General features: G+C 47.8%; 1 protein-coding gene across 1 annotated transcript in view; it reads right to left on the bottom strand.

Moving 5' to 3' along the window:
• The window catches only part of COBL (cordon-bleu WH2 repeat protein), a 122,151-nt gene that overhangs the window by 47,287 nt on the left and 62,368 nt on the right, over positions 1-12,496 (bottom strand). The window contains exon 10 of the mRNA XM_034416401.3: positions 2,570-2,740. Coding sequence (XP_034272292.1) covers positions 2,570-2,740 — 171 coding nt within the window. The remainder of the gene's footprint in view (positions 1-2,569; positions 2,741-12,496) is intronic.

Here is a 12,496-nt window from a genome sequence, read left to right as displayed (position 1 = left end):
ATTCTTGGACAAAATCAATATATGTAATTAGAGTATGCACTTGTTATATACCTTACCCGAATAACCAAAGACCTACATACCTTACTTTGTGTATACACATACACACATATATACTCTAAACTACCCTGGGAACTCTCGAGAAGAGCAAAAATCAAATAACAACAGCAGCATAATTGAAAGTGTGATTCATTCTCTGAAGTTATTGCTGCCAGCAAGAACATAACTCAAGCACATGCAACCTCAGGTATATTTCTACAAATAGGGTTTTTGTGGCCAAATACACTCATGTTTTGAGATATTTCAAATGGTCCTAATTTATAGTGATTACTCAATATCTACAACCCTGTATTTATTTATTCCTGAGCAGACACAAATAGTGTTATGCTATATCCTAAATACATTTATCTTAAAATAAATTCTACTAAACTTAATATGATATACTTCACAATTAGTAGGCCTTGATGGGGCTGTTAATTAATTAAAACCTTGGCAACTATACATGCAATAAATGTATGATTCATAACAAATATTCACAAAGTGAAAGTTTGATCAAAATCAGATATTAGGCTAGAAGAATATTAGTAAATATTAGTAAACTAAAACAGAAAAATCTACCATGGATGGGTAATGTGGGATTTGTGTGCAAAATATTTAAAGGTCCAAATGTTAATAAGGCAGAATTGCACTTGAACAAAACATATTTATTTCTTTTTAATTTTTTGAAGGAATGAAAAACGTAAGCATAAACCTGAGGAAGGCAGGATAAAGCCGTTACGCACTGGCTAATAACATAGCTCTAACTTGCTGGCAGTCTCTGTATGTTTCAGGTGCTGCTGCATTCAGGGAGGCAACAGCAAACTGGTGGCAGATAAGATTAACCAAGAACCAAAGGTGACCAATAAGCCCTTCTCCAATCCCATCTTCCACTGGTCGTGTGACTTCATTTATGACTTTGGTTGCAAATCATATCAGATTTAACATGAATTGTAGTTCCAGTTGGATGCTACTTTAAGACTGCAAACACCTTAAGCCTATCTTACTAATTGGCAGGGATAAGATGAGAGCAAAATCAGAAGTAAGGTAACTAAACCATTTCAAATGATACACAGATTATTCACTTAATTGAATATGCCAGAGAAGCCCTTGCAAAGTCTGATGCTTATGCTCAGTACTTGATAAATCACATTGTACAAACTTCAGCAGTAGACCAGCATGTAGAAATCATATATCATTTCATTTTAATTATATGAGAAATAGAAAGCTGTGTTGTCAATATTGAATGAATCAAGGGATAGAATGAATGGGACAAACAGGGGCTATAAGGGCCTGAACTCTATCTTCTGGTTGGAATTGGCTGGAATTGGGGTTCTCTTTTTCTTAATTTCCGTTTGAGGTATATATTAGGATTAACCAGGATAAACTGGGGCTTCTTGCCTACTCTCTGCTGTTGTTAAGATTTTCCAGGTAGCTCAAAATGAATTATTTACTATTGATTAAAAAGCTAACTGTCATTTAAGTACCTGGAAATAGCTTTTTTCCGGAATCTATAATTGGCAGCTGAGACAATGGATTGTCTTCTATAGCAAACAGAGTCTTCTCATGTTTTCCAAACTGTCACCAGTGATTTTAGGAAGAGGTCGCTGCTGCAGAAAGCTCACTAGTTGCCTTCATTTATTCTCTTCATTAGCCCATGTCAACCCTTTTCAATCACAGGAACTTTAAGATGAATGCATTTTAATATCCAGAATTCCCCAGCCAGCATGGGGAATATTCATGGGTGCGTATTCTGGGATTTGAAATTTACGCATCTTAAAAGTTGCTGATATTGAGAAATGGTAGTTAGCAGACTGTGTCTCTGGAAACAAATGGTCATTGTGGGTCACTGATCACATATTATAAAATTATCCAGAAGTCCCAAGAAACCCAGTAATAGCCTGTTTTTAAACTATCTCTTTCTCTTTCCTTTTCCCATTCGTTATATTCCAAACTGTAAATGTAATTATGTTTTAACATTTCAATTACAAATAATTCAAATATACATTTCTTACATTTTTTTTTTTTTTTAGATTAGTTGTTACTTGGGAGAACCTCTCTTTTCTCTTATATGCTCCTTGCATTGATTTAACATTATTTAACATTAACAATATAAATATTGTTATACTCTATGAAAAATCAGGATTTGGGAAAAATTTTAGTAGTTCTGTAATTCAAGTTCTTAAGCTGCATCAGGGCCATTTAGCAACGTAACACCCAGCTATTATCTTCATGAGAAATGAAGAAATGGACTATAAAATTCCATAAAAGTAAGAAAAGTAAATAGTTAAATAAAATGAAACATTGAACTCAGGTCATGCCATCCAAATGCCAAAAATGTCATATCTGAAATCATTATTTTAAATGACTACTTCAAAAAAAGATTTGGCATGATTGACTCAATATATTAGTTAAGATCATATCATACATTTACAAATTTTAAAAGGAAACAGATTGATAAGTAAAACACATGACTGGAAACAGAACAGAGGAAAGTCTGGAAAAGAAAGAGAAATAGACAATTTTTCAAACATACTTTTAGATACCAACTGGGTTGGGTCTGTAACATCTGCTTCATTGTACAATGCAGCTGGGTCCATAGTATCTTTGTCAGGAGGAGGGTATGATGGGGGTGGGGGAATCACTAACTGGGGTGGATCTCGTTTGTTGCCTCTAGGAGGCTTTTGAGGCACTTGTTGTTCAATACCTATAGGGGAATCAATTGGAATTCACTAGTTACTATTACCATCAAATCAGATGCCTATCACATTTGCTCTAATGTACACTGCTTTGCAGTAATTTACATCATAATCACCTTCTGATTAGTGTTTTGGAACTTGCTACTCCAAAGTATTAGCTGTTTGTCAGTTTTAATGTATTTTTCAAGGAAATCTGAAACTCCAAAGCAGGCATAACTGTATTACAACATGAAAAGTTAGTGTGCCATTTACCATTGCTTCCTTAAAATGAAATGTTCGGTTGTGAGTCATTTGAAATAATCCATCATTAATCTCTTTTTAACATGTATTATTCTCTAACTGATCTTTGTAATTAGCATACACACAAAACACAGAAATAGCCATTCATATATCTACAATTGTCATATAATCTTAGGAATTATGTATAGCTCATATAATTTCATTAAAATATTACTGCCAACATAACAAAAAATAAATAAATAAATACAATAATTTATTGTACAAACCAATAAATTACATTTGCATTTCTCTTTATTTGTTTATTTAATTGTGTGCCACTGTGATCACAAAACTCTTAGCTGCTAACAAGATGTATAAAAAGTGAAACAAATAAAACTGAAATAAAATATATACTGTACATCAGGTCACAAAAGCTCTCTAAAAAGCTGGCCCTAACATTATAAACAGTGTTTCTGGGCTTTGGCCTCCCAATTTTCCAAAAATGTGAGGCAACCAGCTGCTTCGTCTGGCATAGGCAGAGTGGATAGGCCACCTCTAATGAAGGAATGTGATCTACCAGATAATTAAGTATCAAGCCATTAAGTAATTTATAGGTTAGTATCAGCACTTTTAATTGCACTTGGAAAATAATAGGAAGTCAGTGCAGCATCTGAAAACAAATGCAATAGGGTATGTGCTAAATGGTCGGCTACCATAAGCATGTGGGCAATCTCATTTTATACAAAGTAAAGTTTCTAGATCATCATTAAATGTAGAGTATGTTGCAGTAGTCTAAATGGGTGGTGATGAGGGGGTGAACCATTGCAATGAGGTTTTCTCACCACCCTCCAGCCATGGCATTATATGCTAATTTAGCAAGAGTCACAAGTTCAAGAGGATATGAAGCCCTCCTGCTCTTCCAAGGGCTATACTCTCTGTATACAAGCAGTAGGCTTAGAGTATCAATGTTTTACAAACACTACCATCAACTTACTAGGTTTGGTTTAAACTTATTCTCTCCCAGCCAGGCTCACATAGCCTCCAAACATAGAAACAAGACTTTGATGGCATCTCTGGCCCAGTTTGGAGTTGCAATATATGATTGGATGTATCATCAGCATATTTATATCAGACTCTAAAGTGCTGGATTACTTCTCTCAGTGGCTTCATGTACATGAAGGGGGAGGGAAGTGCTGATTCCTGGAATACTCCTTGGGAGAATTTATGTTCTTTGACTATCACCTACTGAATTGATCACTGAGGAAAGAGTGGAACCACTGCAGAACAGTGCCTTTACTGGTACAAAAAGATACCATGGTTGATGATAATGAAAGCTGCTGAAAGATTGAGAACCAGGACAGGTCATCAAGCAAAACAACTAAAGCTGTCTCTGTCTCATATCTGTGCTTGAACTCCAACTGTTAGGATCCTAATATAACACCAAAGGTATCATAGAAGGCCTTAAATGCATGACTGATCCCTAAAATATTTATCAACAATGCTTAATTGAAATATGCATGATTTATATCAAATATTAAGATTAATAAATATAATAATATTAATATACTCAGTTTGTCAAGATATGTCTGGGAATCCAATTATAAAAGCATGCGCAAGATGGCAACGCTAGCTGAGATCGCGGCGTGAGGATGGGCACTGACCTACCTTTTGGGACCCTCTGAGGATCGCCCTGAAGACCTGGCGACCCGGGTCCAGTTGGGGGAACTTCCTCCCATTCCGGGGATGGCTTTCTGCTCCCTCTTGAACATCGTGGTGGGAGCAGAGAGCAGAGAGCAGAGAGCACAGCGTCGGCGAGGCTCGGAAGCCTCGGAACAGCTGAGAGGTGGCGGGGTGGCGTTTTTCCCCCCCAGCTGGAGCTCGCTGGGAGTGGAAGCGGCGGCGGTGGCATTGCGCTGGGGGAGCCTACCACATGGACACTGCCCCAGGCTCTGGCTTTGTTGAGGTGCTGTCGGGGCTGTTGGGGCTGCCAGTTCCCTAAAAAATCTCAGGGACGCTGCCGGGATTTCATTACGGCAGTGGGGGATGGCGACGAGGGCAACAACCGTGAAGACTTCCAGCTGGCTCTGGCGGGGAGAGGAGCGCCCCATGGCCTTGATGAGGGGCGCTAATGTGGCCGAGGACCATCTTTTCGAGCCAGGATAGATGAGGATTGGGTGTGTTATCGAGGGGGGGTCTCCGCTGGGGTGTTTTAGAGTGCCCTCGGGGACTGGGGGGGTTAAAGTGTAACCCCCCCCTCTTTCCATCTCTCCCCCCTTGGAACATGCCCTTCTTGGACTTGCGCCCTCTTTTGGCTTCACCTCACTGACATAAATAGCTCGCTTATTCCACCTGAGCCCTTCCCCTATTTGTTTGGAGGACTAATATCATCTGAACAGGAGCTGGTATATGACTCCATCCCACCAGCTGAGAGGACCAGCCAAGAGCCTAACCACTGTGAGAGAGTGACTTGGGCTCTGAGCCCCACGGGCTGAGCTGGGATGGCATTAGCTATTTTGCACTTTGCACTTTGTACCTGCTGGCAGGGGAATGACCATCGGACAAACCGCTGTGAGAGGGCGGATTGGGGACTTATATCCTGGGTGCTGTACTGTCTCTGTTGTGCCATCATTCGGCACCTGCACTTTACACTTACACTTTGCTGGCAGAGGGACGGATCATCGAATCCGCCGTGAGAGGGCGGATTTTGGACCTATATTATGGGTGCCAAGTGCGCAAGTTGAACCATTACTTCCATCTCACCAGTAAAGGGGGTAGACCATCGAGCCAAGCCGCTGTGAGAGGGCGGTATGATTTATTCTTCCTCCCCCCTTGGACTGTGTCGACCTGGAGACGGACTTGGCCTCTGTTGTGAGAGAACAGTGGACTGGGTCTTGAATCCTTTTGTGGCTCCTGTCTTTTTATGTTCTCCCTCGGACTTTTCTGTATGGACCCTTTAGGGGATGGTCACCCCATCCCTGTGGCAAGATGTACACAGCAGCGGAGCTTCTTGGTCTGCGAGATTCCCCCCTCTCGCAGGCTTGGCTCCCCACGTTATCGAGGGCCTACCTCGATGACGGATTTTGGAATCCCGAGAGGTGGCATGCCGCAAAGAGGGGGCTGAGGGGTTTTTTAAAATTGTCTTTGTGTAAATTTTTAAGGGGTTTGGGGAGGGGGGTGGGGAGGGGGGTGGGGAGGGAGACCAGTCTGGCTGTTAATGGTGCCATAGGGGGTACGGACTCTGGGGGAAAGGGGACTGTTAGAATGCCCTCTATTGAGGGCTTTTCCATCAATACGCTGAGTGGGAGGGGCAGGTATGGCGGGAGCAGGGGGCCGCATCATGTGGTGGGGGCACGCGCTCGCTATCTCCGAGCGATTGCGTGCCCCGGTCCCCTTAGCTCTTCCCATTCCTCAGGCTGCTTAGAGTCTCAGGGCCTGAGTTTCCGGCTGATGTTGTGTAATGCCAGGTCCGTAGTAAATAAAGCCCCCCTCATTTGTGATCTTATTCAGGAGGGGGGAGCGGACCTGGCAGGTATTACGGAGACCTGGTTGGGCCATGAGGGGGGGGTTCCCCTCGTGGAGATGTGCCCATCAGGCTTCCGTGCATTTCATCAGCCGAGAGCTCAGGGCAGGGGCGGGGGGGTGGCGGTCATTATAAGAGAGGGTCTTGATCCGAGGGAGACCACTGTGCCTCAGATAGCCGGATGTGAGTCCCTTTTCGTGAAGTGGGGTCGTGGGGTGCAGATGGGTCTGTTGATCATGTACCTGGCTCCCTGCCACGTGGCGACGACCCTGCCCAAACTCCTCAATGTTATAGCCAAGGTGGCGGCTGATACCCCCAGACTTCTGGTCATGGGGGATTTCAACTTGCCATCCATTGGTGAAACTTCTGAGGTAGCTCGGGAGTTCATGGCTTCCATGACGGCCATGGACCTGACCCAAGTAATTCACGGCCCTACTCACATGGGGGGACACACTCTGGACTTAGTTTTTGTCTCTGGTCAGTGGTTGAGTGGCCTTGATATAGGGGATATAGATACTGAATCCTTGTCATGGTCTGACCACTCGCTCCTTCGACTTGACTTTCTGACCACCGCACCCCATCGCAGGGAGGCGGAGCCGACCAGGTGGTTCCGCCCCAGGCGCCTGATGGATCCTGATAGGTTCCAGATGGAGCTTGGGCCATTTCCTGAAACTCTAGCTCACGACTCGGCTGATGACCTGGTGGCCGCCTGGGATAGTGCGGCTGCCGGGGCTTTGGACCAGGTCGTGCCTTTGCGGCCTCTGACCCGGCACCGAACTTACTTAGCTCCTTGGTTCTCCGAGGAGCTGAGAGAGATGAAGCGCCGGAAAAGACGCCTAGAGAGCAGTTGGAGGGCCAGTCATTCCGAATCCGACTTGACACTGGTAAGGTCTCATATTAAGACCTACCTAGTGGCGATAAAAGCGGCAAAATCTAGCTATTTTGCCGCTCTTATCACGTCATCAGATAACCGCCCAGCCGCCCTGTTCAGGGTGACCCGCTCCCTTCTCCATCTGGGAGCGCGGGAGGACCCCTTGCAGGGCTGAGCTGAGGATTTTGTACAGTATCTGGATGATAAAATAACTCAGATTCGGGAAAACTTGGCCACTGACTGGGTTAGTTCAGACGAGATGACTGAGGCAGGCCTTGAGAATGTTATCTGGGAGGAGTTCGATCCTGTGGCTCCCGAGGACGTGGACAGGATCTTGGGACGGCTGAACGCCACCACATGTTTATTGGCAGGTATTACGGAGACCTGGTTGGGCCAAGAGGGGGGGTCCCCCTCGTTGAAATGTGCCCACCAGGTTTCTGTGCATTTCATCAGCCAAGGGCCCAGGGGAGGGGTGGGGGAGTGGCGGTGATTATTAGGGAGAGTCTTTGTCCGAGGGAGACCACTGTTCCTCAGATAGCCGGATGTGAGTCCCTCTTTGTGAAGTGGGGCCGTGGGGTGCAGATGGGTTTGCTGACTGCGTACCTGGCTCCCTGCCACGTGGCAGCGACCCTGCCCGAGCTACTCGACGTCATTGCCGGGGTGGCGGTTGACACCCCCAGACTTATTGTCATGGGGGATTTCAACCTTCCGTCTGTGGGTGAGGCGTCAGAGGCGGCTCGGGAGTTCATGGCTTCCATGACGGCCATGGACCTGACCCAGTTAGTTCAACGCCCGACTCACATAGGGGGACACACTCTGGACCTGATCTTTGTCTCTGGTCAGTGGTTGAATGATCTTGGTAGAGGGGACCTAGACATCAAACCCTTGTCATGGACAGATCATTCGCTCCTTCACTTGGACTTTCCTACCGCTTTCCCCCGCCGCAGGGAGACGGAACCGACCAAATGGTTCCGTCCCAGGCGCCTGATGGACCCCGAAAGGTTCCTGACGGAGCTTGGGCCGTTTCCTGAGACTCTGGCACACGACTCGACTGAAGAGCTGGTGGCCGCCTGGGAGAGTGCGGCCACCGGAGCTTTGGACCGCGTCGTGCCTTTGCGGCCTCTGACCCGATGCCGATCTCAATTGGCTCCTTGGTTCTCTGAGGAGCTGAGAGAGATGAAGCGTCGGAAAAGACGCCTAGAGAGCATTTGGAGGACTAGTCAATCTGATTCCGACCGGACACAGGTGAGGTCTTATATCAAGACCTACCTAGTGGCGATAAAAGCGGTGAAATCTAACCATTTTTCCGCTCTTATCGCATCTGCAGAGAACCGCCCAGCCGCCCTGTTTAGGGTGACCCACTCCCTTCTTCGGGGGGGAGTGCGGGAAGATCCCTTGCAAGGCCGCGCTGAGGATTTTGTGCAATTCCTGCATGATAAAGTCGCTCGGATTCGGGATGGCTTGGACTCTGATTGGATGAGTCCAGGGAAGGAGACAGGGGCAGGCCTTGAGAATATTATCTGGGAGGAGTTTGATCCTGTGGCTCCCGAAGATGTGGACAGGGTTCTGGGTAGGATTAGTGCCGCCACATGTTTATTGGACCCGTGTCCCTCCTGGTTGGTACTGGCCTCCCGGGAGGTTACACGAGGCTGGCTCCAGGGGATTATAACTGCTTCTCTGAGTGAGGGTGCCTTTCCCGCCGCCTTGAAAGAGGCGGTGGTGAGGCCCCTCCTCAAGAAGCCTTCCCTGGACCCGGCTGAATTAGTTAACTACCGTCCGGTCTCCAACCTTCGTTTTGTGGCGAAGGTTGTTGAGAGTGTGGTGGCACGACAACTGCCCGGGCACCTGGATGAAGCTATCTATCTAGACCCGTGCCAGTCGGGCTTCAGGCAGGGGCACAGCACAGAAACGGCATTGGTCGCGTTGGTGGATGATCTCTGGAGGGCTCGGGACAGGGGTTGCTCCTCTGTCCTAGTCCTATTAGATCTCTCAGCGGCTTTTGATACCATCGACCATGGTATCATGCTGCGGCGGTTAAGAGGGTTAGGAATAGGGGGCACCGTTCTGCGGTGGTTCTCCTCCTTCCTCTCCGACCGCTCGCAGTTCGTGTTGGCAGGGGGGCAGAGGTCGACCTCGAGGCATCTCGCATGGGGAGTGCCACAAGGGTCGGTCCTCTCGCCCCTTCTGTTCAACATTTATGTGAAGCCACTGGGTGAGATCATCCGTGGTTTTGGGGTGAAGTGTCATCTGTACGCTGATGATACTCAGCTGTACATCTCCACCCCAGACCACCCCAACGATGCCCTTGATGTGATGTCTCGCAGCCTGGAGGCCGTGCGGGTCTGGATGGGGAGGAACAGGCTCAGACTCAACCCGTCCAAGACCGAGTGGCTGTGGCTGCCGGCGTCCCGATATAGTCAGCAGGTGCCATCGCTGACTATTGGGGGTGAATCTTTGCCCCCCACAGAGAGGGCTCGCAATCTGGGTGTCCTCCTGGACGCACGGCTGTCTTTAGAAGAGCATATGACGGCCGTGGCCAGGGGGGCCTTTTATCAGGTTCGCCTGATCCACCAGTTGCAGCCCTTTCTGGACTGGGACGCCTTGCGCACGGTCACTCATGCCCTTGTCACCTCCCGGCTGGACTATTGTAATGCTCTCTACATGGGGCTCCCCTTGAAGAGCACTCGGAGGCTCCAACTGGTCCAGAATGCGGCCGCGCGGGTGGTTATGGGCGCAACTCGTTGTGCCCGCGTGACACCCCTCCTGCGTGAGCTGCACTGGCTCCCAGTGGTCTTCCGGGTGCGATTCAAGGTGTTGGTTACCACCTTTAAAGCGCTCCATGGCATAGGACCCGGGTACCTTCGAGACCGTCTTCTGCCACCAATAGCCTCCCACCGACCAGTCCGCTCCCACAGAGAGGGTCTCCTCAGGGTGCCATCAGCCAAGTTATGTCGGCTGGCGACACCCAGGGGGAGGGCCTTTTCTGTGGGAGCCTCAGCCCTGTGGAATGAACTGCCCCCGGAAATACGCAAGATCTCCGACCTCCGAGTGTTTCGTTGCGCACTGAAGACCCTGTTGTTCCGCCAGGCAGGGCTATCAACTTAATAATTTTAATTGGGGTATTTCAGATGTTTGGGGTTTTAAATTGGCCAAATCTATGTAATTATTTTAATTTTTAATTATTGTTGTGTGTTGTGTTTTTAAATTGGCTGTACACCGCCCTGAGTCCTTCGGGAGAAGGGCGGTATAGAAATAAAATTATTTATTTATTTATTTATTATTGGACCCGTGTCCCTCCTGGTTGGTGCTGGCTTCCCGGGAGGTTACACGAGGCTGGCTCCAGGGAATTATCAACGCTTCTTTGAGTGAGGGTGTCCTGCCGGCCGCCTTGAAAGAGGCAGTGGTGAGGCCTCTCCTCAAGAACCCATCCCTGGATCCGGCTGTTTTGGCTAACTATCGTCCAGTCTCCAACCTTCGCTTTATTGCGAAGGTTGTTGAGAGTGTGGTGGCGCGACAACTTCCACAGTACCTGGATGAAGCTGTCTATTTGGATCCGCTCCAGTCCGGTTTCAGACCTGGGTACAGCACGGAAACGGCATTGGTCGCGTTGGTGGATGATCTCTGGAGGGCTCGGGATAGGGGTTACTCCTCTATCCTGGTCCTGTTAGACCTCTCAGCGGCTTTTGATACCATCAACCATGGTATCATGTTGCGCCGGCTGGAGGGACTGGGAGTGGGGGGCACCGTTTTGCGGTGGTTCTCCTCCTATCTCTCCGACCGGTCGCAATCCGTGTTGACAGGGGGGCAGCGGTCGACCCCGAGGCGCCTTGTTTGTGGAGTGCCACAAGGGTCGGTCCTCTCGTCCCTCCTGTTCAACATTTATGTGAAGCCGCTGGGTGAGATCATCCGTGGTTTTGGGGTGGAGTTCCATCAGTACGCTGATGATACTCAGCTGTACATCTCCACCCCAGACCATCCCAACGATGCCTTGGAAGTGATGTCCCAGTGCCTGGAGGCCGTGCGGGTCTGGATGGGGAGAAACAGGCTTCGACTCAACCCTTCCAAGACCGAGTGGCTGTGGCTGCCGGCGTCCCGGTATAGCCAGCTGACGCCATCGCTGGTTATTGGGGGTGAATCATTGGCCCCCACGGAAAGGGCCCGCAACTTGGGCGTCCTCCTGGATGCACGGCTGTCCTTAGAAGGGCATATGACGGCCGTGGCCAGGGGGGCTTTTTATCAGGTTCGCCTGATACGCCAGTTGCGCCCCTTTCTGGATCGGGACTCCCTACGCACAGTCACTCAAGCACTCGTCACTTCTCGTCTGGACTATTGTAACGCTCTCTACATGGGGCTCCCCTTGGGGTACACCCGGAGGTTCCAACTGGTGCAGAATGCGGCCGCGCGGGGGATTATGGGAGCGACTCGGGTGCGCTTCAAGGTGTTGGTGATCACCTTTAAAGCGCTCCATGGCTTAGGGCCAGGGTACTTACAGGACCGCCTTCTGCCACCAATAGCCTCCCACCGGCCAGTTCGCTCCCACAGAGAGGGCCTCCTCAGGGTGCCGTCAGCTAGACAATGCCGGCTGGCGACCCCCAGGAGGAGAGCCTTGTCTGTGGTGGCACCTACCCTTTGGAACAATCTACCCCCAGAGATACGAGTGATCTCCGACCTCCGGACCTTTCGTCGGGCCCTAAAAACTCATCTCTTTCAGTTAGCCGGTCTCTCTTGATTTTATGATTTTATGGTTGGTTTTAAATTTTGATATGGATTTTAAATTGATAAATTTTAAACTATGGGCCAAATTTAATTATTTTAAATCTATTTTTAATAGTATTTATGTATAAATGTTTTTATTTTGGCTGTTCACCGCCCTGAGTCCGAAAGGAGAAGGGCGGTATAGAAATTCGAATAATAAGTAAATAAATAAATAAATAAATAAATAAATAAATAAATAAATAAATAAATAAATGTCTATACCCTATCTAAAAGATCAGAATCATGCATGCAATGGTTTTCTCTGTGACATTCTATGGAAGCAAAAGATGGGACTCTGGAGAAGCAAATTAGACATAAAACTGATACTTTTGAACTCTAGTCTTGGGGAAGCCTCATAAAAACCCCATGGGTAACCAATAAAACCCACAAATCAATTAC

This window comes from Pantherophis guttatus, chromosome 4 (genome assembly GCF_059756535.1).
Source record: "Pantherophis guttatus breed Tessera chromosome 4, ASM5975653v1, whole genome shotgun sequence".
Lineage (NCBI taxonomy): Eukaryota > Metazoa > Chordata > Lepidosauria > Squamata > Colubridae > Pantherophis > Pantherophis guttatus.
Note: the sequence above shows the minus strand (reverse complement) of the source record. Positions and strands in the feature narration are given on the sequence as shown.